Source organism: Galeopterus variegatus, unplaced genomic scaffold (genome assembly GCF_000696425.1).
Source record: "Galeopterus variegatus unplaced genomic scaffold, G_variegatus-3.0.2 Scaffold597, whole genome shotgun sequence".
Taxonomy (NCBI): Eukaryota; Metazoa; Chordata; class Mammalia; order Dermoptera; family Cynocephalidae; genus Galeopterus; species Galeopterus variegatus.
In genome coordinates this window covers 320631-345711 of record NW_007726708.1, presented here as the reverse complement: position 1 = coordinate 345711, position 25081 = coordinate 320631, and the positions used below count along the sequence as shown (strand labels likewise).

At 38.6% G+C, this 25081-nt stretch overlaps 1 protein-coding gene across 1 annotated transcript in view; it reads right to left on the bottom strand.

Annotated features, from left to right (window-relative positions):
- The window catches only part of SAMD3 (sterile alpha motif domain containing 3), a 60029-nt gene that overhangs the window by 17883 nt on the left and 17065 nt on the right, over positions 1–25081 (bottom strand). Inside the window, exons 5-7 of the mRNA XM_008570362.1 lie at positions 20477–20650; positions 20139–20223; positions 13723–13890 (exon numbers count right to left, since the gene is read on the bottom strand). Coding sequence (XP_008568584.1) covers positions 13723–13890; positions 20139–20223; positions 20477–20650 — 427 coding nt within the window. The remainder of the gene's footprint in view (positions 1–13722; positions 13891–20138; positions 20224–20476; positions 20651–25081) is intronic.

The window sequence follows — 25081 nt, the reverse complement described above, 5'->3', positions numbered from 1 at the left end:
TTTCCTGGCCTTTGTTGCCTCGGGCTGCTCGCTCGGTCTCCCGGCGGTCTCCTGGCGTGGTTGGGGCACTCTCAGGAATCTCCTTTTGTATTGGCCCTAAAACCTCAAGACTGGAGTTGCTTTTTTTCGTTGTAGATTAGTTGATCAGTGATTTATTCGTTTTTTGTTGCTCTTGGAAATGCAAATAGTACTCTGGCAGCACAGCTCACACTTCTCAAGCTCGCTCTGTCTTCTGGCACGCCCGCTCCAGACCCACCGCCATCTTGCTGCTACGAACACAGCAGAGTTTCTAAACACAGAACCATGGAAACAACAGATAGAAATCACAAATACGTGAAGGAGAGGATTATTTTATAAAAGGTGCTGAAATTATTTCCTATTTTTTCATAAAGGAAAAAAATTCCACATGGTTTAGAAACTTAAATATTAAAGGCAAAACTTAAAAAATTTTTTTTTTAATTTTAGAATATTTCTTATCACTTCAAGGTAGGAAAGGATTTTCTTAAGGCACTAATCATAAGAGAAAAGATGGATAAATCTAACTACATTAAAATTATAAATTTGTCTTTGTCAGAAGTTACCAGAAAAAAAATTAAAAGGCAAGGCACAAACTGGGAGAAGATGTTTACAATAGATATAATTGGTAATGGAGGAGCATACAAAATATACAAAGATTCTTACAAATAAATAAGAAAATGGCAACTTCATAGAAAAATAGACAAAAGTCATGAACAGTCATTTTACAGAGGAGGAAACATAAATATTTCATAACCGTGAAAAGATGATCAACCTCATAAATAATTACAATGAAAATTAAATCCAAACAAGATACCATTTTATTCCAATAGATTAGGGTGGGGAGAAATACGATAATAGCAAGTGCTGCTCAGGGAGCTTAACTGACTACAGTCATCTAGGAAAACAATTTGGCACTGACTTATAGAGTTGAATATTTGCATACCCCACAAGACAGCAATTCCACTCCTAAGTGTAAATCCTTGAAAAAACCTTGTACATATGCACCAAGACACATATAAGAATGATCACAGCGGCATGGTTCATAACAGCCAAAACTGGAAATAAAGCAAATGTCTGTTAACAGGAGAATAGCTAAATAAACTGTGGTTCTCTGTCACAATAGATTATTAAGCCAACGAGAAAGTGAATAAACTGTACAGCTGAATTTAACAGTCTGGATGAATCCCAGAGACATTACATTGAGTGAAAAAAAGGTAACTCATCAAAGATGACCTATAGTTTTCATATCATTTTCAACCTCAAAAACAATTAAAAATAAATAATATATTCTTGGAAATTTATGCATAGATGACAAAATTATTTATTTAAATAACAGGTGAATGATGAGAATAAAATTCATAGTAGTGGTAATTTCTAGAGGCCAGTGATGTTGAAAATGTGGGCAATGGGAAAGAGGAGGAAAACACAGGCACACACAATGGTACAGGCACTGGTCCCTTCTAAAGCTGAATGGTGGGCTCCCAGTTTCACTTTGTCTCATAAATTACATATATGCTATATATGTATATATATGCATGTATATACTTTCACTGTCTCGAATGTATAGAATGACCATTTTCTTAACTTTAAAAAAAGTGATTTTTTTTAAAGTAAAGGAAAAAGTGTTTTAACTATGTCAACAGCTTTCCACTGCTGAAATAATAGTGGAAGTTCTATAATTGCTGACATCGACAATTAGGGGCTGCTATACATATGATGTACTGCTTTCCCCCAAACCCCCACCCAATCGTGAAAGTAAAGTTTCTAGGGAGCTTCTACCTGATCAGACTGATGGCACTAACACAATATTGTTGGGTTGTATTCTAGACTGAGGTGACCTTCCTCACTAGAAAGCTGCATCAGAATTTAAAGTTCTCACCCTTTTAATGATTTATATTGTGTGAGATTTATATATTGTTAGATATACTTATATTGTTAGAGCTTGGAAGGAACTTAGACATTGTCTGGTCCATGCCTCTCACTTTACTGATGAGCAGATTAGAACCCTCAAAGGGGAAGTGACTTTCCCGAGCACAAAGATGGCCAGGTGTGAGGGATTCCCGTTAGTGGAGCCCCCACTTCTCTAAGGAAGTGGATGCCTTGTTCTGACAGTTTGATTTCATTGGCAGTGCACATTAAAATGAAGGAACAAGTGGATGAGAAATTTGTGAATCCTACAGCATAGCAGCTGCTGCAGAGTCGGCTGCTCAGTGTCTGTCTCAGTAGGCAAAGACAGTGCATGGACTTGCTGAAGAAGGAATTAAAGGAAGAAGGCATGAAGCAGGGAAGAGGTCACTCCTGGCCAAGGAACGCCAATGAAGGACACACTGAAGAGTAGTGTCAGAGCCACCTGTGAACATTGTGACTTCAAAAGTATCATCATAAATTAACCAGAACATTAACTTGAGTTGGATCCAACCAAACTGGATTAAGAATTTACACTACGCCTCCTTTACCACAGCAGTTCTGGCAACATAGAGTGGTTTCTCTACCCCAACACCAGCGAAACCTATAGCTCCTAGAGAGTTGGGAGGAATAGGAGAGATCAGCTCTAGCCAACTTTTAGTCTAAGCTGACAGCTGGAACAGAAATAAGGAGGAGGAGATTTCTAAGTTAGATTTTAACAGAAGATTAAGACTGCTTTGAAGTAGTAAGACACACATGGTTAAAAATGTAGTTATAATTTTTTTCCCTCCCAGACATGAATAAATGCTCACTATGACTTTTATTAAGCATAATTTTGTTCTACATCCTAAAATCTGAGTACATTTGCAAAGAAAGTATCTTGCTATGAAAATTTAATAATTCTTATAACAATCTACTTTAAATCTACTTTAACCTATAATTAATGGTTCTGGCACAAAAGACTCCATATAGCTAAAGCAAACTTGAACACAAAGAACAAAGTTGGAGGCATAATACTCCCTGACTTCAAAATATACTATACAAAGCTTTAGTGGCCAAAACAGCATGGTACTGGCATAAAAACAGAATAGAGAGCCCCAAAATAAAAATACACATTTACAGCTAACTGATTTTCAGCAAAGGTGCCAAAAATACACAATGAGGAATGGACCGCCTCTTCAACAAATGGTGCTGGGAAGATTGAAACTAGACCCCTATTTCTCACCATATGCAAAAATCAACCCAAAACGGGTCAAAGACCTAAGACCCAAAGCTATGAAACTACTAGAAGAAAACATAAGAGAAGTGCTACACAATATGGGAGTGGGCAGTGCTTTTTTGAGTGAGACTACAAAGGCACAGGCAACTAAAGCAAAAATACACAAAAGCTTCTGCAGAGCAAATGACACCATGAACAAAGTGAACAGACAACCTACAGAATGGGAGAAAGTGTTTGCAAACTACACGTCAGACAAGGGGCTAATATACAAAATATATAAGGAACTCAAACAACTCAACAGCAAAAACCAAATAACCTAATTTAAAAATGGGTAAAGGACCTGGACAGACATTTCTCAAAAGAACACATACAAATGGCCAACAGGCACATGAAAAAATGCTCAAAATCACTAATTATCAAGGAAGTGCAAATTAAAATCATAATGTGATATCATCTCACTCCGGTTAGAATGGCTGTTATCACCAAGACAGAAAGTAACAAATGTTGGCTAGGATGCGGAGAAAAAGGAACGCGCCTACATTGCTGGTGGGAGTGTAAATTGATACAGCTAGTGGGGAAAACAGTATGGAGGTTCCTCAGAGAACTAAAAATGGATCTACCCTGAGACCCAGCTATCTCACTACTGGATATATACACAAAGGAAATGAAATCAATGTATCAAAAAGACACCTGCACTCCCATGTTCACCACAGCACTGTTCACAATAGCCAAGAGCTGAAATCAACCTAGATGTCCACCAGCAGATGAATGGTTAAAAAACTGTGGTATATACACCATGGAATACTACTCGGCTATTTAAAAAATGACATCCTATAATTTGTAGCAACATGGATGGAACTGGAAACCATCATGTATAAGTGAATTAAGTCGGACACAAAAAAGACAAATACCTCATGATCTCACTCACATGAGGAATCTGAAAAAAAACGTAGTTCTCACTGAAGTAGAAAGTGGAATAATGGTCAGCAGAGGAGGGTCAGGGAGAGAGGAAGAAAAGTGGTGGACAAAACCATGCTGTCTACCTTATCTGAACCATTGTGGATACAGGTGTGTATTGAAACGACATACTGTATCCCACAAATGTGTACAAGAGAATGTTAAAAAAGAAAGAAGAGAAAAGAAAGGTTCTGTACGTAAGATTTGGGGACCGTAGCTTCCAAACATCAGCAAATAACTGGTCATGCTCCCTGCTAACTGTTGTGTTCTCTACAGACTGTCATCTTACTTATTCGCTCATTCCTCTAAGGGTGTGTTTTTCTGAGCCATCCACTTTGGTAGCCAGTAACCACATGTGGCTTCTGAGCACTTGAAATGTAGCTAGTCCAAATTGAGATGTGTACTAGAAACACTGGATTTCAAAGACAATGTGCAAAAAAAGAACATAATAAGTTTTTAATAATGATTACATGTTGAAATTATAATATTGTGGATATTTTGGGTTAAATAAAATATACTACTAACATCAATTCCACCTGCTTCTTTTTTTTTTTTTTGGTGACCGGTAAGGGGATCGCAACCCTTGGCTTGGTGTCACCCGCACCGTGCTCAGCCAGTGAGCGCACCGGTCATCCCTGTATAGGATCCGAACCCGTGGCAGGAGCGCCGCTGCGCTCCCAAGCGCTGCACTCTCCCGATTGCGCCATGGGGCCGGCCCCTTTTTACTTCTTTTAATGTGACTACTAGAAAATTAAAAATTACATATGTGGTTCATATTATATTTCTATGGGAATGTGCTGTGTTAGATGCTAGGAGTTTCCTCATACCAAATTTCAATCATTCTCACTTTCATTTTATTGTCATCAAGTTGTCTTTGGAAATGATGTTTCCCCTGTGGAACGTGATCAGTCTCTTAGTTTAGCATTCAGGCATGTGTCTCAGTCAATCAGCAGGCAAAGTTTCACCCATGCAGTGCTGCCGCATGTTTCCCAGTGCACAGCTGACTTATAAAACTTCCCAGTGTTAGTAAATTTGCCACCTGCTGAGGGCAGCGATTGAATTCTATCCAGAATGCAATTAACTTTCAACATTTTTCTTCAACTTTTACTGTCTTGTTCGGTTTTGCACCATGAGAGAAACATCTGTAGAAAAGGCTATAAAAATGATTAGTCATTTACATAACAAATCATCATGTGTCAGGTACCTTAAAAAAAAAAGTAAATGCCATAAGAGAAATCCAAAGGACCTTAGTAAATATTTTTAACATTTGACTCTTCAGGCAGTTTTTGCACAACTTTCAATTCCATTTTATTTTCTAAGCCACAGAAAGCTAACACATAAAGCTACTTCATGTCTTTCAAAGCTATGGGGCCTATAAATACCCAATAAGTAGGAAACAAAGATGTTTTAAGAGAAAAATGAATTTTAAGTATAGTTTTAATTTAATCCCTGGTAATTAGTTGACTTATTTATTTTTTTAGCAAATATTTGGAAGGACACCCTCAAAATATTTATTAAATTCCTGTGTCTCTGTCCTAGTTATCATGAAGGTTAAAATAAGAGGCTCAAGTTAACTCCCCTAAGAAACAGCCATGACATCCCAGCATATGTTCAATAGGATATTTCACACTGGAATGGGGAAAAATAGTATGTTTTTCCTCCTCTTGTTTTATACTTTGAGAAATGTCATTAATACTAAGGTCACAATGAAGATAATCTATTCCTAGTACTGAAGGCCTGGAAAGAATCTCCAAATGAATTGGGAGAAAATAAAATGAAAACTAGGTATTTTTACATAAAGCAAAATAAATTTTCTCTAAGTTTTAAGTGTTTTTATGATAACATATGGCGATATCTCATAGATCTCCCCACCTGAGATCAAATACAAGGACACAGACTGTGAAATTCCTGGGGAGGATAGCAGGGTCAGCCAGATCCTCAAAAATGCCTCTGTCACTCATGAAGTCAGCACAGGGGCAGGAGAATCACAGAGAATTGGATCCAAAGCCTGACATACTGTGCTTGGAGTCCCTGGCATCACTTGGGATAGGCGAGATTATGCTGTTGTACCTCCAACCCCCAGACCTTACAGCAATGAAAGTTTGTCACTTGTGGTATATCCATCTTGGGGCCCTGCTCCTCATCCTCCCTACACAAGGACATGGCTCCAGCATCCAGAATGCTGCCAGTCATTGCTGAAAAAGAAAGAGGGATGAAGGGAATTGCATACTGGATCTTCAATGTGCATGTCACTCCTGCTCATATTTCAGGGGTCAAAGCCAGTCTCATGTCCACAGCTAACTTCAAGGGAGTGAAGAAGTACAATCCTGCTGATTGTTCAGAGGAAAAGAACTGATTAAATTGGTGAGCAGCGGTAACATCCAAACTCGTAACTCTGGGTTTCTTGTTATATGAGAACATAGCTTTTCTTATAGTTTTGGCCAGTTTGAGATACAGTTTTCTGTTAGTTCCAGCCAAAACCATATTAACTGATACATCAGAACACCCAATTCTCAAACTAGAGAATGGTTTTCTAAATGACAGCCCTTCAGCAATGAAAGAGAAATTAAGACACTCCCAGACAGACAAAAACAGAGAATTGGCCAGTAGCAGACCTTCTCTACCAGAAATACCAAAGCTAGTTCCTTAAGCTGAAGTGAGAGAATATTAGACAGTAACTCAAATCCACACGGAAAAATAAACAGCACTAGTAAAGGTCATTACATAGTTAAATATGAGACAGTATAAAATATATTTTATGTTTGTAACTTTTTCTTTCCCTCATCTTATTTCAAGTACAATGGCATGAAGCAATAATTATAAATCTGTGTTGATGGGCATATACTGTATAAAAATGTAGTTTGTGTGACAATAACAGCACAAAAGGTGGGGAAGAGTTATAGGGAAGCAAAATTTTTTTATGTGTTATAGTAATTAAACCGGTATCAGTTCAAACTAGATTATTATACATTAAGATGATGTCAATTTTCATCCCCAAGATAAACACTAAGAAAATAACTGAAAAAATATAGTAAAAGAAGCAAGGGAAAATAAAATGGTACAATGGAAAATATCTACTTAATATTAAAAAAGGCCATAACAAAGGAATAAAGGAATAAATTTTTAAAAGATGACATATAGAAAACACATAGCAAAATAGCAGATGTACGTCTTACCTTATCAGTAATTACATTAAGTAATTGGCAGATTGGATTTTAAAAAGGATCCAACTATAGGCTGTCTACAAGAGACATAATTTAGATTCAAAGACATAAATAGGTTGAAAGTAAAAAGATGGAAAAAGATATAGCACACAAGCAGTAACCAAATGAGAGATGGAGTAGCTATCCTGATAACAGATAAAATGAACTTTAAGACAAAAATTGTTCTTGGATACAAAGGAGGACATTTTTTAATGTGAAGAGGGTCACATCAGGAAGCTATAACAATTATAAACTTACATATACCTAACAACAGAGCCCTAAAACTCATGAAGCAAAAACAGACAGAACTGAAGAAATAGACAATTCAGCAATGATAGTTGCTGAATCCCACTTCAATAATGAAGATACCTACTAGATGGATGATAAAGACAAGAAACTAGAAAACTTGAACAGCTGCTATTCCTGGAGAAGACAGCATAGATTGGAAACTTGTAATCAGAAATAATGAATGCATCATAAAATGAAGACTTCTTAGCAGATGAAATCAGAAGGAATTTTGAAGAAACTAATTGATAGGATTAAATTATTTACTTAAAACTCTTAAAGCGAAAAAACAAAACCAACCAACCAAACAAAAATAAATGTAGATTAAACTGACAAAGGTAAAATTATCTATACATCCAAAGATACCATTAAAAGCTTCCAAGTTGAGAAAACTTCATTGCAGCTAGAAAAAAACACAGAAAAAGCAAGGCACAAGCTCCAGCTGAAACTTCAAAGTCCTTCTTCTACTGCTTCAAGAAAACACAATTATTTTCACCAAATATCCGATTTAGAGTAAAGTTGCCCCATGAAGACAGAGGAGAATATTTTCAAAGTAGATTAAGGTGTCAGCCATGAATGTAAAGAGGTGAACACCTGTAAAAATTTTCAAGCCACATTTTTTCAGAAAATTTTGAAAAAAATCCCTGGCTATTATCAAAGTCAGCTTATTTCCCATGAATAAAATTTTATAATAGGTGGGAGCTCTGCTGGCTGAAAGGAACTTCAGTATCTTAAGAAAAGAAAATGCATGCATTCATCAAAAAAGTATTAAGGAAGCGATTAAGCGTTTCAAAAAGTATGTTTACAACTTGATCCTTCAAATGGGGAATTTGTTGGAAAACCAAGAGAACTACCAAGGAATTCTCTGGATGAAGAGATCCCCAAGAAAGGATGCACATCAATCTATGATAGTGTGGGGTCCAAGGTCCAGTGCCCCATGGAAACCAGATGCCACCACCCCCCATCCCAGGGTCAGGACAACAGAAGCAGGATCTCTCCATCAGGCTCTCTCCTTCCTGTCATAGCAGGTCCTCACAAGAGCAAGACAGAGTTTGTCCTGGTATTCCTTGTACTGACAGACGCGCAGGACCTTCTTTCAGCCCAGTACTCCCACCTGTATGCAGCACCCCTAGACCAGGTTGTAGTTCTCCTGTAAGAAGCAGATGCTAAAAGCGGTGCTAGGGGTAAGTTCATGAGAAGAGGTCTCTGTCCTTCCCTTTATTCTGAAAATGAGGATGAACCTACCCAGAATCCTCTCTACTGAGGGACTTCCCTGATGCAGGACATCCTACGCTGGCAATAAAAAATGTCTACACTAGGCACTAGTGATACTAAGTAATAAAAACTAAAGTAGCAAAATCCAACGTGGAAAGGCATAAGAATAGACTAATAAGCCAATGGAATAAGAGAGAGTGTCCAGAAAACACCCAAGTCTATTTGGGAACTTAGGAGACAATAAAAGTGGCACCATAAACCAATGAGAAAAGGATGGATCGCTTAGTAATTGGCTTTAAGAAAGGAGCTTACTACATAGAGATCCCTATTTAATAGTAAAGGTGGACTCCAGGTAATTTAAAGACCTAAACATAGAAGCTAATATTATAAACTTAAGAAAGAGTAGAAGAGTATCTTTTTGACTTAGGGCATGGGAAAAACTGCTTCCTACAAATTAACTGGAAAAAAATGCCAACCCATTAAAAATGGGCAATGGATACAATTAGAGAAGTAATTTTCTTTTTTTTTTTTTTTTGTCTTTTTTCCGTGTCCAGCAACGGATCGCAACCCTCAGTGTTGCCCCCGTACCGGACCGGGGACCGGCAACGGGATCGCAAGCCTCGGCGTTGCTCCCACGCCTCGCTCAGCCAGTGAGCGGGAGCCGGTCTGTATGTGGGATCTGAACCCTCGGATGGGAGCGCCGCCACGCTTCCCAAGCGGCGCACTATCCAGTGCGCCACCGGGCCGGCCCAAGAGAAGTAATTTTCTAGAAGAAACTCAAAAGGCTAACAAACATATGAAGAGACCTTCCGACTCATGAGTTACCCAGGAAAATGCAAATTACAATGAGAATGCGATTACACTTTATATCTATTTGACTTGGCAAAATGTCAAAGACCGGATAGTACCAAGGGTTGGTGGGAATATGGGGTCTGCACAGCTGTGGGAGTCAGAGTAGCAAAGTCCTTCCAGAGAGAAATGGGTCAAATGAAGTACATGTGTGACTTGTGCCCCATCAGTTCGTCTCCTGGATGTACAAGCCAAAGAAAGAACACAGCTCCATAACCAGACGTTATCGTGCTGTTCTCTGCAGCACAATTTGTAGTGGGGCAGAATAGGACTTGAGGTAAGGAGTATTCTTCAATGGTTAGAATCAATGGACCAGAAATACACATGGCAACATGAATGAATTGTAACAAGAATGTCAGAAAAGTGAAACACAAATGAGGTATAGGATACCATTTACATTAAATCAAATATATGTGAACCCAAAACAACAGTACACATTTTGGAACACTTACAAACAAAAAATATACATATGAAATGTTTTAGAATTGTTGCCACAGGCAGAGGATGGAGAAAGGCAGATAGGAATGGGGATAAAAAGGAATAAAAACAAGAGAATGGCCTAGCACAGGGCAACAAGGATAATGTGTCAGGAAATGAGGAGTTTGATTTGCTGAAGTTTGACTAACCCCTGAGGCTTTTTACAAGAAGTGCTACAGTATAAATTACAACCCAGTACACTGCCATGCAGTTCCATACAATTCCTATATGCTTTTAAAACCAGTGTTTTCATCCTTTAAACAAGATGTTAACAACTTACAAAATTACTCAGTTAAGTCTACTGCTTTGAGAATCTAATTATATCTGTTTATAAATACACAATGAAATATAGTAAAAGACAATTAAGAAAAGGAAATAGATTTATTGATTCATGGGACCACAAAATATTTGGACCTGCAACTAAAAGCCAGATGCATAATTGACAGCATAGCTGCAACACTGACTGCATGAGGGGTCTTTGAAAAGTTAACAAAAGGATTGTATTGTTTTTTAATTCAATTTTTTTCCATGAACTTTTTGAAATACTCTTGTACAGGCAGCAACCTGAGGTCTTGAGGTTAGAAAGGCGTTTTAGAACATTGCAAAATAGCCAGCATTTTGTGGGATTGCTCTGAGAACATAGCCTGAGATTCTGGCCAGTATAGCTGTCCATACAACATGGTGGTTAGTCTTTTCAGCTGTGGACTATGAGGAATCCAGGTAAACTGACTCACGGGTGGTGCTTTGGTGTTGCTGATGCTTCAAGTTTTGTAGCTAAAGATACCATAGTTTAAACAGAGCTGAACTGTCATGAGTCTGTGGTAGGCAGAGGGTTAGGGATAAAAGATCTGTGGCCTCTGCTCAGACCCGCACAAGTTCTGTAGCAGCTTGGGTTGTCTGCAGAAGCCCAAGTGACAGTACTAAGAAACCCACCCTCTTTCATGGAGACATTTATTTTTAATTTTTTTGTAAATTCTATCCAACTGCCAAAAGAAAAACAATAGAAACAAAACAGAACAAAGCAGATGAAAATCTCCTCCCAAGATCTTCCAGTTTAGCCAAACCCACTTCCAGGCCTTTGAGGGCATGGCCAGACTTTTGCTTCTCGGCTGCATCAACGCTTTATATCTCAGCAGCACAGAAAATAATTTTTTTCCATATTATGGAAATATTGTGTTCAGTCAAGAAATTTTAAAAGATGTGAGTTACTTAAGCATGTCTTAACCCAAATATCTTTAATATTCAGAAATCTTAAAGACATTGAAAAAGAGCTATCAGAAGAAGTTTAATATGGAGATTGGAAATAATTTAGGCAATCAGTCTGAAGGATAAAATTCCATGAGATGAATTCAATGTATGGGAGTCTCCCCACACCCTATTCTTCTTAGTGTTTTTACATTTGCTTAATCACCATGGAGAGTACAAAATACAGAAACACGTTGTTTCTGTAATATTTTTTTTTTCCTTTTTGTCTTTTTTCGTGACCGGTAACGGGATCGAAACCCTCGGCGTCGCGCCCGCACCGCGCTCAACCAGTGAGTGGACTGGTCTGTATATGGGATCCGAACCCTCAGCGGGAGCGCCGCCGCGCTCCCAAGTGCCGCACTCTACTGAGTGCGCCACCAGGCCGGCCCCGTTTCTGTAATATTTTAGTGTAAATGTTTTCCCCATACTTTAAAGCTTTTGGCTTTACCGAACACAAGATCATAAACATGAAGCTACTGACTTTAAAGAATCAGCTATTTGCAGCTCCATTTGTAAGAGGGAGAATAGTAAATTCTTACCAATTAGATTTGTTTGCCAGTGAAAATGTTGTCTTTTCAGATGTGAACAATGACCACTCTATAATCTCTTTTTTAGCCCTAGCTGGCAGGAAAATCAAATTAAATTCTATTGCAACTGAATTCCTAACCCTGGAACATTCAATTACCTGTTATTTTTGTAGCAAAGGCCCGCAAGTGGGCCTTAGCAGGATTCATCTTATGATTCAGGCATGTCTGGGGGACTGTCAGGAAAGAGCCACGAAGGGTGTAGGTCCATGAAGAGTTAAGGTGTTTTGGAAAGACACAGAAAGTGTGAGTGTACAAACTGGTTCAAAGATGATGCGTTGACAAAAGAGAGGAGCTTTGATTAGCCTTGTGTCCCTACTGGTGACCTTTGATCCCATGGGCTTACCCTTGAGTTCTAGTGCTGGGGACAATTACTTAGTGTCCAATTTTACCATTCATCAATTCCAATGAATTTTGGTGGGACATGCACTATAGAAAAACAGGGAAAACTGAATTGTAATATTTTAATTCATTTATAAAGGAACTTCATTTTTAGTGTACTGAAAAATGATTTTTTTTAGAAAATCATTTTATGCATAATGCAATTATGTTCTTTCACAAAGTGACATTTAAGAATACAAAAGTTATTTTAAAATAAATATAATTCTATCTCTATCACAATTCTAGTTTATAATTGGAATTTTACAAAGTTTCTAAAAAGTTACATCACTAGATTTAGGGCACCTTATCTTTTTGTCAAAGAGCAGATGTAGAATTGTATTATCTAAACTGACCTATCTCTTGAAAATCTCATTGAAAACTATAACAACATATTTAAACTATACACCTTCATCCAAAATTTTGCATTAAATATGATGCTGGGATGAATGGCTTACAAAATATGATAAAAATATTCCTGTTCCCTGGAGCTTAAAACTAGTACTAATCAAATTGAGGTGAACAAAAGTTTGCTCTATTAACAGCAAATAAATACAGCAGATAAAAAAGAAAATATTCCCTAATGTAAACATGTTTGTGGTGAAGAATTAAGATTTACATATTCATGTTGGATTAAGGTGGAAATAGAATTGGAAGGACATGAGATTTAGCTTCTATTATTGGTAGTTTGCACATCCATCCTTTCAATCTACTTTATTAGTAGAGTTCAGTCTATTTTATTAGCAGGGGAAGTTTTTGTTTCTAAAGGTCTCTTGGGCTGTGAGGTAGTTAAAGAGTATTTATAGGATCTCAGATAATTAGGACCCATCTGGCCTCCGCATTACTGAGGGAGGAATCTTCCCTGGCCTGCCTGGCCTCCCTAGCCTGAAGCCCCCTCAGCCGTTTCTGGGTTGGGGTGGGAAGCCTCCTGGACCAGCAGGTAGGACAAGGCCAGCATGGAGTTTTGTATACACGCATGAGATTACTTCTTCCCCGACACTGGAGGCTACCTACCCCCTGCCATGTGAGTATTAAAACTTTCTGTAGCAACAAGAGCATGAAGAACATGAGATGCATTTTAGGATGAGAGGAAGAGAAATTATTCAAGGATCCAGATATTAAGGGTATTTCCAGGTTCTTTGAAGGTTGTGAAAAAATAAACATGAGATGTTCGGTAACTCTCTCGCCTCAAATTGTTTTTGGAAGCCCTCTTTTGGAAATATCATTTATGTTATCAGCCATGCAAAGCACAGATTTTCGTGGCTCCTAACCACACCCCAAATTTTAAAAAGGCATCTTTCTTGGTTTTAATGATTTCAAATGCTATTATTTACTATCAATCATTCGATCAATCAAGTTGTCAGAACATTTTGAGAGTCAATCTTACTTTTATCTGGACAATTTTAATTTCATCGCATCTTATATCAGCAAGAGATTTCCTTGTCTGGCCTCTTCGGTGTCCAAATTTACACTTATTTCTCATCACTTGTTCATCATCTTCTATGGGTCTTCGAACATATTTAAAGCGATCTTTGAGGGCTCGTTTCCATAAAAACTGCGTAAAATAATAAAATAGGCCAGTTAAACTTCAAGGAGATTGGAACAATCCTATAAGATATTTGTCTATCACCCTTGAGCTTGAAATTACTTTCATATCACAGTAATGGAAATAATGTTTTTTCTTCCATTTATCCTCACAACATCTTGTGACATTGCTATAAAAATCATAATCCCTGAATTATATTTAAGAAAACAGACAAATGAAAATATTCTCCCAACATCATATAGTTATTGAGTAAACATAATGGCTCTTGAACCTAGATTTTTTAATTCCCAAAAGTGAATACTTTTCACAATACTCTGCTGTCTGCACAACACATTCACTTTTCTAGTGGGTTCTACAAAAGAAGTAACACTGGCTTATGTATGTATGGATTGATGCATTTTCTTTAAAAAAAAAAATTGTCATCCAGTTAAATTCACTTTGGTGAAAACTATCGGCATTCACTCCTCAAATATTTGTGAAGCATCTACTATTTCAAACACAAAGACCAGCTTTTGCCCTGGGAGGCAGGAGGGCACAGGCAGTTCTGGCTTTCAGTCTAGCAGAGGCATGAGTCATTTCAAAATAGAGTGAAAAGTGTTATAATAGAGGAAGAGACAGCATTATCTTACATTGTGTTAGGAGATCACGGAAGCTTTCCTGTAGGAGGTACACCTAAGCCAAGGCCCAGGTCTTAGGTTATCTATTTAAGGGAAATGGAGATAGCACTGGGGAATGCAGAGGGTTAACTATTTAAGGGAAGTGGAGATAGCACCAGGGAATGCCAGGTGGGTGGGTGGAAGGATGGAAGTTCCAGGTGGATGAAGCAGCATGTGCAATGGAGGACAGGGAGAGACAGTGCCATTTGGAGAACTGCCAAAAGCTGCACCTGGCTGGAGCACAGAGCTCAAGATGCAGGAATGATATAGAAGATGGGGTAGAAAATAAGGTGGGAGAGAAAAGCCTGAAGGGTCATGGTGACCCTGTGAAGACGCTTCAAAGTAATCCTGAACCGGATCTTCTCAAACCCCTCTCTGTAGAAGGCTGCACAGACTCTCACAGGGGACTTTGCCTTTGTTCCCTCCTCTGAAGTAATGCATCTCAAACTTTAGCCTGAATTGCAACTAGACTAGACCTGTCCAAAAAGCAAATAACAACCAAATGCAATGTACAATCCCTCATTAGAGCAAGGTTGCTGGGCCCCACCCTCAGAGTCTCTGATTCATAGGTCAGGGGAAGGGCTGAGAATCTGCATTTCTTACAGGTTCCCAGGTGATGCTGATGCAACTAGTCCACACTGGCTCAGTAGGTCTGAGAGTAGCCCAGATGTCTGTACTTTTTAAAGCTTTATATATAATTTGGCTGCAGAGCCAGGTTAGGAAGTCCTCCTAGGCCATGTTGAGTCAGGAGAGTGGAGGTCAGATTTGAAATCTGGAAGAATCCGCCCAGCATGTGGAGTGTTTGGGAGACCATAGACAAGGACAACAGCTGAGGAGGCACACCTGGGGAGCACACCTGGGCTTTATCCTCAACACGCCAACACTCCCTTCCACTCCTGCGCCTTTTGTTTCGGCCTGGAAAGCTCAATCCCTCTCCTCCCCCACCAGCTGGTATCTAGTTAACTCCTGCTTTGCCTCCAGATCCCACCTCAGCATTGCTGATTCATGGAAGCCCCTAGTAACCTCCCCAATAACTCATTTCCCCTGGTTATCTACTCTCCCCTTTCCTTGTATGCGCTTATCACACTGGTCATTTACCCTCATCTATGAGATGCTTTTTCTTTTTTCCTTTTCCCTTCATTTCCTTACTTTTCTTTCCCTCCCTTTCTCCTTCCTTCCTTTCCTTCCTCTAGGCTATAGGCACATAAAAACAGGTTCATGTCTGCTTTGCTCACCAAGCCCAGATGATCATCCCATATTGGAAAACTCGAAATGTCTGTTGCCTGGTGTCAGTCCTCTACAACGCACAGGGATCCAGGTGTTGAGGAAACACACTAGAAGCAAGACTGAGTCTTGGCCTTGCTTGGTAAGTAACTTGCTACGTGAGTAGTGGCCCATCACTTCTTGAAGCCTGAGCCTCAGGCTGCTTCTCAGCCACTCAACTTCCTTGCAGTGCCATGTGCTCGAATAGAGCCCATAGTGGGTGTGGGGAAGGAAAAGACCCTTGGCAGTCAAACAAGCCCATATTTCCTTCCCAGTGCCAGCCACTAGAAAGGGTGGTAAGTCACCTTACTCGGCTTTGGTCATGTTTTCTGAACTCTATTTCCTCACGGGCAAATGGGAATGCCACTGAGATAACATTACTCAAGTATTTGGCACTTAGATTTCGTCATTCCTGGTTACATGGCTTATAATGCCCAATAAGAGTATTCCCAGTCCTTGCGACAGCACTGTGGCCTAAGCTGGGAAGACTCAGGATCTAATACATAGTAACTTGAGTATTCACCAAGTAACATTCAACAAGTAACCCCCAATGGCCTTAGTTTCTTCACCTGTAGAATGGAACAATAAGATCTGTCTTGTCAATTGCACTGGGTTTTGGGAGACTCGTGGAAGATATTTGTAAACTAAAGTGCTATTCATAAAACCCTTTGGCAGCCCTGGGGGAGGCCTGTGGGTTGAGGGTTGGGGGATGGTATGTATGAGTCAGAGATGCTTCATCACCTCCCACAGGCTTGCAGGCCAGGACTCTGCCTTCACTATTTTACAACAGCACAGAAATAAAGGATGGCTTCTATTTTTCCCAGCACCGAAATATGAACTGGGTGCAAATACATTTTTTCCTCTTGTTTCCTATAGCTCTGAAGGGCCTCTAAACCTGCTAAACCTGGTGGGAGGTATTATAGCAATCAACTGCAAAGATATTTTTAAATTGCCAATTTCTTCTTCCTAGCCTCTCCCATCTCTCCTTACTAATTGTTTGATAGGAACTGAACAAGGACAAATCAAATACAATCTCCCACATGAACATTCAGTCAATGAGTATTTACTGAGCATCTGCTATATATGCCTGGCACTGTGACTTCCTTACAAAGATGCCTCCTGTAGACAGACTCAGTAGAAAATATTGTGTTATGGAGTAATTATCCCCCTTCTCCATACGTGTCTTGCTAGAGGGATGTAGAAAGTTTCACATGGATACAGCTCTCTTCCAATCACTCTGAAATAAAAAGTAGCCCTGGAATTAGGAGCCTCCTGTTGTGACATATGACACAGTCTATGGCATCACCAGCAGATCTGTGCCCAGAATTTTAAGCCCAAATGTAATCATTAGGAATCATTTGAACAAACGCAGAATGTGGACCATCTCGTACGGCAACTAGACTAGACCTGTCCAAAAAGCAAATAACAACCAAATGCAATGTACAATCCCTGATTAAATTTTACAGCAAAAATTTTTGAATAATTGAAAAAATGGGAATATGGATTGTATATTATATTATGCAATCAATGTTAAACAATGCAATCATTGTTATTAGGTATTAAAATGGTACCATGTTTATACAAGTACAGGAGATTGTCCTATCCTTATGAAATACATGCTGAGGTTATTTAGGGATGACATCTGCAACTTGCTTTCAAATGCTTTGCCAAAACAAGTGAACTAATGTGAGAGAAGAAAAATAAATGTGGCAAAATATTAATACCTGGGGAATCTAGATCAGTGATTCTCAACCAGCAAAGTGATGTTGCCCCCTCCCCCTCTCAGGAGATGTCTGGTTGTTACAATTGGGGTGAAGTGGGAGCCAGGGATGCTGCCAAATGTCCTACCATGGACAGGACAGCCCCCATCACAAAGAATTATCCAACCTCAGATGTACATAGTACAGTGATGGAGAAATCTTGATCTAGGTGAAGGTTTTATGGGTATCACCTTAGCATTCTTCCAATTTTGTGCAGATTTGAAATTTTTCAAAATAAGAAGTTGAAAATAAAATGAATACTGAAAATAACCAAGTGTGTTCTCTCTTTATCTCTTTCTTTCACACACACATATACAGTCACATATACACATATACACACACTGATGTTTTCAGAAATTTTCTACATCTTCTGCTGTAGGAACACAGACATGCTTGCAGAGAGAATTTGGGTAAACACCTATCCATGCACAAGAGTTTCCCCTTCCACTCTGTGTGTGCAAACATGGGCCATAACCTGCTGCAATTCTGCAGGTCTCTTTAGTTAATGCTGCTGGAAAGAGACGTGGGTAAAATGCACACAAGAGCAAAGTCAGCATTATTTCTTTGTATGTGTCTCACTTTGATAACCATGAAACTGAGGGTCAGATGTAATTAAATAGATATGTACTTGCTTATACATATGCAAGGATTCTCTGGAAGAAATCTTTTTAATAACATTGTTACTTCTGGGGAGGAATATTACACGGCTGGAGGACAGGGATGGGAGGGAGACTGTTCTAATTTATACCCTTTGGTAGCTTTTGAATTTTGAGCTATGTGAATGTATAACTTATTCAAACAGTAAATATAAATTATTTTCTTAAAAACACAACTAGTTCTATACATGACAAAACAGATTAGTTGGCAGACATCATATCTTGAGTGTAGAAGAAATTCTGAGAATCGGTTTTGTCAGCCACACTGACGTGGTTGTCAATGTTGGAACCCCAGGTTTGTTTGTTGTTTTTATTGCTTTGTTTTGTTTTGTTTTAGAGCAGATTTGGTTTATTTTGTAGCACGCTTTATATGTAGCAGCATGTTTTAGAAAGGATGTCTTCCTAGAAGCAAGTATACCTGAATTCTAGTCTTGGCTTCAATAGTAATATTTCCAGACACAGGATACAACATCTTTCCTGAGTCTGAATGTTAAAAAAAGAATCGTTAAGGTCCTCTCCCATTCAGAAAATTCTATGATTCTATTCACATATAATAAAACTTTTTATGAAAAGTTTTATACAAAAGGCAGGAAGGAGAGAAGGAAGGAAGAAAAAAGGAAGGAAGGAAGGAAACAGAGGCCTTTAATGTTTCTACATTCACAGACGTTGGCATTTATCCTTTGTTGTTCAAATTGGAACTAATTGCTTAAATCCTACTTCTTCAAGAAAGCACAACAAAAATATTTTCTCATAGATATCTGAGATGGTGAGGTACAAAATGACATCTATCTGATTTATATGGTATGACTACCAGTGTATGCATATGGAATATAGAGATACAAAAAATAAGACAGTACAAGTATATCTTTATGTACACATAGTTACAGTTCCCCATAACTGTTCCTTAAATCATATAGTTCCAGTGTCATAAGCACTCAATTTTTTTTTACCATCTTAATTATTTTTAGGTGTACGTTCAATAGTGTCAAGTATATTCACATTGTTGTGCAATGAAGACCCTCGTCTTTTAAACCCAAGAGGTAGGTAGGTCCAAAAGCAAAGTTTGTACTGGAACCCTGAAAGTAGCAGTTCTCAACCCTGGCTGTACATTAGAATCATTTGGGGAACTTTAAAAAATGCTAATGCCAGGGCCCCATCTTCAAATCAATAAAATCAGAATCTCTGGGGATCTTAATGTGTAGCCAGAGTTTGGAACAGCTTAGGATCTGTTTTTTTTTTTTTGACCGGTAAGGGGATCTCAACCCTTGGCATGGTGTGGTCTGCACCACGCTCAGCCAGTGAACACACCGACCATTAGGATCTGTTTTGATGAGGACAGCAGAGATGTGAGAGGGCCAGGATAGCTAAGACCTCAAACTTCTCCACCAGGCCTAATCAGAAGGCAAGAAACACTTGCTGGTGACAGCTCTGATGAAGCTGCAGTCACTTCCAGCTCTTGTTATGTATGACATCTCCTAAAGACCTTCCTAGAGACTCAGTGTTACATATGAACTTCCAAACAGCTTTGAGAGAGGGACAGAAACACCATGACAGAGAGAGATAAAGAAGACAAAGGAATGCAGGACAAAGAGAGACAGAGAAGCTATCACAGAGGAGAGACAGAGAGAGAGAGAGGAGAGAGAGCACAAAGCAAACAAAGAAGGAGGGACTGACGGAAAGAGGCAGAAAGACAGAGACAGAGCCAAGGAAACAAAAAATCATGGAGACCAAGCAGAGATAAAGAGAGAAATAGACAAAGAGAAACAGACAAACTTGGATAGATAGACACGAAGAGAGTGAGCGAATGAGAGAGAGAGAGAGAGGTTAAGGAAAGGGGGTAAAGCAAAAAATTACTGGACAACACATGGCTCCTATTTTCAGATGGGCTGAGATTAACAGGCTGGTGCCCTGCGATCACTTACAAAGCCACAGCCATCCTCGTCCAGGAAAGGGTGGGCCTGCAGCAGGGAGTTGACCACATCGTTGTACTGCTGGGTGGTGGGATACCTGTTCACCGCAACAAAGAGGACATATTTCACTTCACACAATCCACAATCTTTTCTTTAGCATGAATCTACATTACACTTGCTTTTCTTCAAATCTTTCTATATAACAAAATATACATTTAAGTTTTGGGCGTTGTTGAACTATCACCAATATGTCATACAAAATCTGAAGCAAGTTGATTCCAAATGAATTCTACTCTACTCTGAAAATAGACCCTCTCCCAAAACAGCAAGTCTGCCCTGTTATTACTCACAGTGAACCTTCCAGATACTTAGTCATGTCAGCCTGGAGAAACTCAATGATCCTTATCCTCATACTGTGATCAGGACACTTCTGCTCTGCTAACATGCATTTGACATCATAGGGAAACTCTGGTAAAACATAGGACTTGGTCCATTGTAAAGCTTTAATATGTTTCATATTTCTTCTGTGAAATAAAAACACACAAAGAGTGAAATTCTATTCCAAATACATGCAACATATCAATTCTCTATACCCTGAGAACTTATGATACTACATATATGGAAGTCATCAAGCTGTCTTCCATCCACTCATCTATCCACAAATGTTTGAAGCCTCATTAGGTGCCTCTGTTTTCTTCCCTTTGAACTCACATCAAAACTTGTAGTTTTGGAAAAAAAATGTCATAATAATATAAACCTTAAAATAAGGCCTGAAGTTGGAAAGAATATTAATCAATACATCTTGAAGAGGTAACATATATTGCATAGCTCAAAACTGAACAAGATATCTAACAAAAAGAAAATAAGTTGCAATTCACAAAAGCAAATGAGGTGTTCAATAACGTCTTAATACCTTATTGGGAAAACTCTAATTAATTTATTCTGCTGCTGTTTACAGTGATATATGAGATATGCTTAATTTAGTTGGCCTTTGGCTATTTTAATAAGATAAAATTAGTTTCTAAATTAAAAAATAAGTATCAGATATTCTGATTCCATTCAGGTGAAGTTCCTGTAAAAGGCCAATAAACTGTAGCTACAGAAAGCAGATCAGTGGTCGCCTAGGGCTGTGGGTAGCCAAAGTGGATTGCCACAATAATTGCACAACTACATACATTTGATAAAATTAACTGAGCTGTACACTTTAAATGGGTGAATTTTATGTTATGTAAATTATACATCAATACTTACAAAATTAAGTATAAGATGCACTTTAAAACCTTAAGGTTAGTGACTGATCATTGAATTGTAAAAAGAAGAATCTGTAGTAAAATTTCCAAGCAACAGTTAATCAAAGGCACTAGGTAGCTTTCAATCCATTTCACTGATAGGATTGATCGGGATGGAAATGAAAGAATAGAGGCAAGCCAATAGAAATAACAGAAAAAGTTCCTAAATTAGGCAAAATAAGTTAATTTTCTGACAACCATGGAATTCTTAGTCGTCCAAACAAAATTCAGATGAGTTTTAAAAGGCCAGGCTTCGTTTAGTATTTTAGGTCATTCTTTATAGGAATGCATGGGCTATAATGGAATATGGGGAATAAAGAAAGCAGAAGAAAGCACTTTCATCTCTTTTTGTGATAAACTCCCTTTCCTTTTTTCTCCCTTTGGCAGTCCTATATCAGTGGTGAAAATATGTCCTGGCTAAAATAAATATATTGATAGTATAATACTTAATTCAATATAGCATCAGGCATTTTCTAGATACAAATCTCTGCTTTAGCCCCAAGTATTTTCTAGTATGTTTCTCTCTCATTTCATTTATTCATTCAACCAGTATTTATTGGGGGTCTACTAAATGTCAATTACTCTTCTACAATAGACATTTCCTTCCATATTCTATTACCTTGCTTCTTTCTCCCATGACCAGATAATCTCACCTTTTTCTATTGAGACCAAGGGTTATAAAGTAATGGCAAGTTTTGTGCCTTTCCAGGGTTTTTAAAAAGTGATGTAATTGGGTGGTTTCACAGCATTTTAGCACATATCTCCTTTTCCCCAGTGAGTTTCAAGTAGATAAGTTAGGCTTTTGAGGTTGCTATCTTTTAACTTAGTACCATACCAATAGATAACTTCAATATTCCAATGTTGTAAAATAGGGCTTGGCATAAAATTTGCATTCCTGTTCTAGGTATTTTTTGTATATTTCTTCTCTCTTCAATGTCAGGATAGCATGATATTATTTCTATCAAACTCCCAGAATGTAGCTAGACACATACAGAATCTATCAAAGCCAGAGGCTCTATCTTGCTTCAAATAGTTAGTAGGCAAAATCAGAGGCATCAAATTTTCCTTTTCTTTACATTAAAACAATATAACAAAGTATTTTGGAAGTGACTAGAATCCAAGCTATACCAAGTAATACAAGTCAAAGAAGTATTACACAAGAAAAGTGACTCATCAAAAATTAAAAATACATTTTAATTTGGAAGCAGACAACTGCAGGCACAACTGTTCCCCATCTGCGAAATTATATTTGCCTTGGATCAAAAAAAACTTTACTGTGAGGTTAAGATTATTCATAATGTATCTAATAAGCTAGAGTTGGGCAGAGCACCAGTAGAAGTCAACCTAAAGTAAGGACAAGGAGCAGAAAACACTCTCAAACTCAGAGGACACTAATATTTCTGTTCTCACCTCAGAGCCGGGGCTCTTCAACAAAATCAGCACAACAAAATGACCGATCTTGAAACCAAGGGATCTTAATCCTCGGTGTACAGTAACATCAACGGGGAAGCTTTTAAAACATGTTAATGCCTAAAACTGGCCCCAGTCTAACTGAATCAGAATCTACTGCTTACTAAACACTCAGTTTACATGTAGAGTTTATATTTATAATTTAAAAAAACCTTATAATACAGTTAAGCCAACACATTTGATAGTTGGCAGGATCATCTGTGAAAAGGAGAGGAAAATCTCAGAAAAGAAAGAGCTAATGAGGAGAAACTCCAAATTCTGTATATAAACTGTTCAAATTTCTGGATGATTGTGAACAACACGTATGCACAGTCCATCTAAAGATAAAAGAACAAAATGGAAATTTAAGCTGATACCCAAGAGGCAGAGTTTTTCATATGAGTCCAACCAATTAATATACAAAACTACAGCAGAGAAAAAGAAATTATTAAACAGACCCAAATAGAAATTTAGAAAAGAAAAACAGAAAACTTGAAATAAAAAAATATGTACTAGACAGGATATACAGAAGAATGGAGATTAAAGAGAAAAGAGTCCGTGAATTTGAAGACATTAATAGAAATGATCAAATCTGAAAAACAAGAAGAGACTGAAAAAATAGAGAAGTAGCTCATTTTTTAAATTCCAGGTTTTCACCATTTATTCCCCTGTACAGCCATAAAACTTTCTTCCCTTTGATCTACTATCCAATTTTACATAAATACTGATCTCATCATGTCAGTCAGTGGAGGGGCCAGGTAGAGCTGGCTGATGGCTTCCTGGGCTTCTCTTGGACACATGACATAGCCCAGTGTCCCAGTAAAATAGGCCAGTCTTTCTTGAAATGGTAACCATGCCCAAGAAGAAAAAGCAACTCAAGGTCTGGGTCCATGACCCCTGGTCTGATTGAGTGACCATGGCAAGTAACACCACTCAGAGCTGGCTATCATGAGGTCTGAACAGGTTAAGAAAGCTGTCAACAATGCTACTCAGAAGTAATACCTCTGTAATCTGCCAGCCTCTCAGATTCACACAGAGAGGCTCTTTCAAGGGCTGGATAGCCCTGTGAGGATGATGAAGTGGATGTCCAGGATGCATACCCTTAGGTAACTGTCTCCAGAGAGAAGACAAACTAGAAGTACAGAGGCCATACAGAGGCGGCAAAGAAACACATCTCATGGATATTTTGCTATATTGCTAGCCTCCTACATTTATCCTTATCACACAGTAAATTTTGCGCTGATTTGAAGAACTCCTGGACTACCACTTACACTGTTGCCGTTTGACTAAATTTCTTCTGAAGGACCACTCACTGGTTGTCTGTCTGTCTTTACCCCTGTGACTGGAGTCTACAGAGGCAGTTGAGCTGTCCCTGGGCTCCTGTGATCTGACATTTGTACTTCATGTATGAGCCATTGGCAGCCCAAATATCAAAGAATCCAGCATTTCTAGAGACTATTCCCAGTTCTGTTAATGAATTTCAAATACCATTTCAGGTACTGAAAGATTACTGAGAAATGTGGAAAAGTAACTTCAAATTTAAAAGTCCCGTGGTTTGAAGACCACGTGTATGGGAGAGCTGCAACTTCACATTCAATATGTGACCATATGGGATGTCTGCATTTGTAATTCATCGTGCACAATTTCACCCTTCTTCCAACTGTCACAGGCATGATAATCTTCCTATTTCCTGACAATGACTGATGAGAGCGATTCTGGATTCTTCTATCCCCATCCATCAGACACTGTGCAGCGAACATGGGAGGCAGATCACTTGGGACTCACTTTAGCACGTTAATTTCTTTGACGAATAGCATCTCCAGTATCTGGTGTCCCTGAGAGCAGAGTTACTGCTTCCTATTTCTTCTTTCTTTAAATCTGCTTCCTATTTCTGAGGGCAACTCTAAGCCAGGTCCATCCTTTAATCATCATCCCTTTGGGTTCCTGGGGCTCCCCAGGAAGAGGAAAATAACTATGATTCCTCAATATATTTGGATGTAAGAATTTGCATTTGGAAGGAAAAACTTGAATCTGTTTTCCACATTTAAACCCTGTTCCAGCTATTGAGTGTTGGGGTTATTTCATCCCCGTGAAATAGATGATACAGCCTTAAGGAGAAAGCGAGCTCTTGAACCTCCAAGCCAGAGAGCTTCTGTGTTTCTTTAGGGAGGAAGCTTAAGACTCCCAAACTATTGCTGCCTTTCCCCCCCCCCCCCC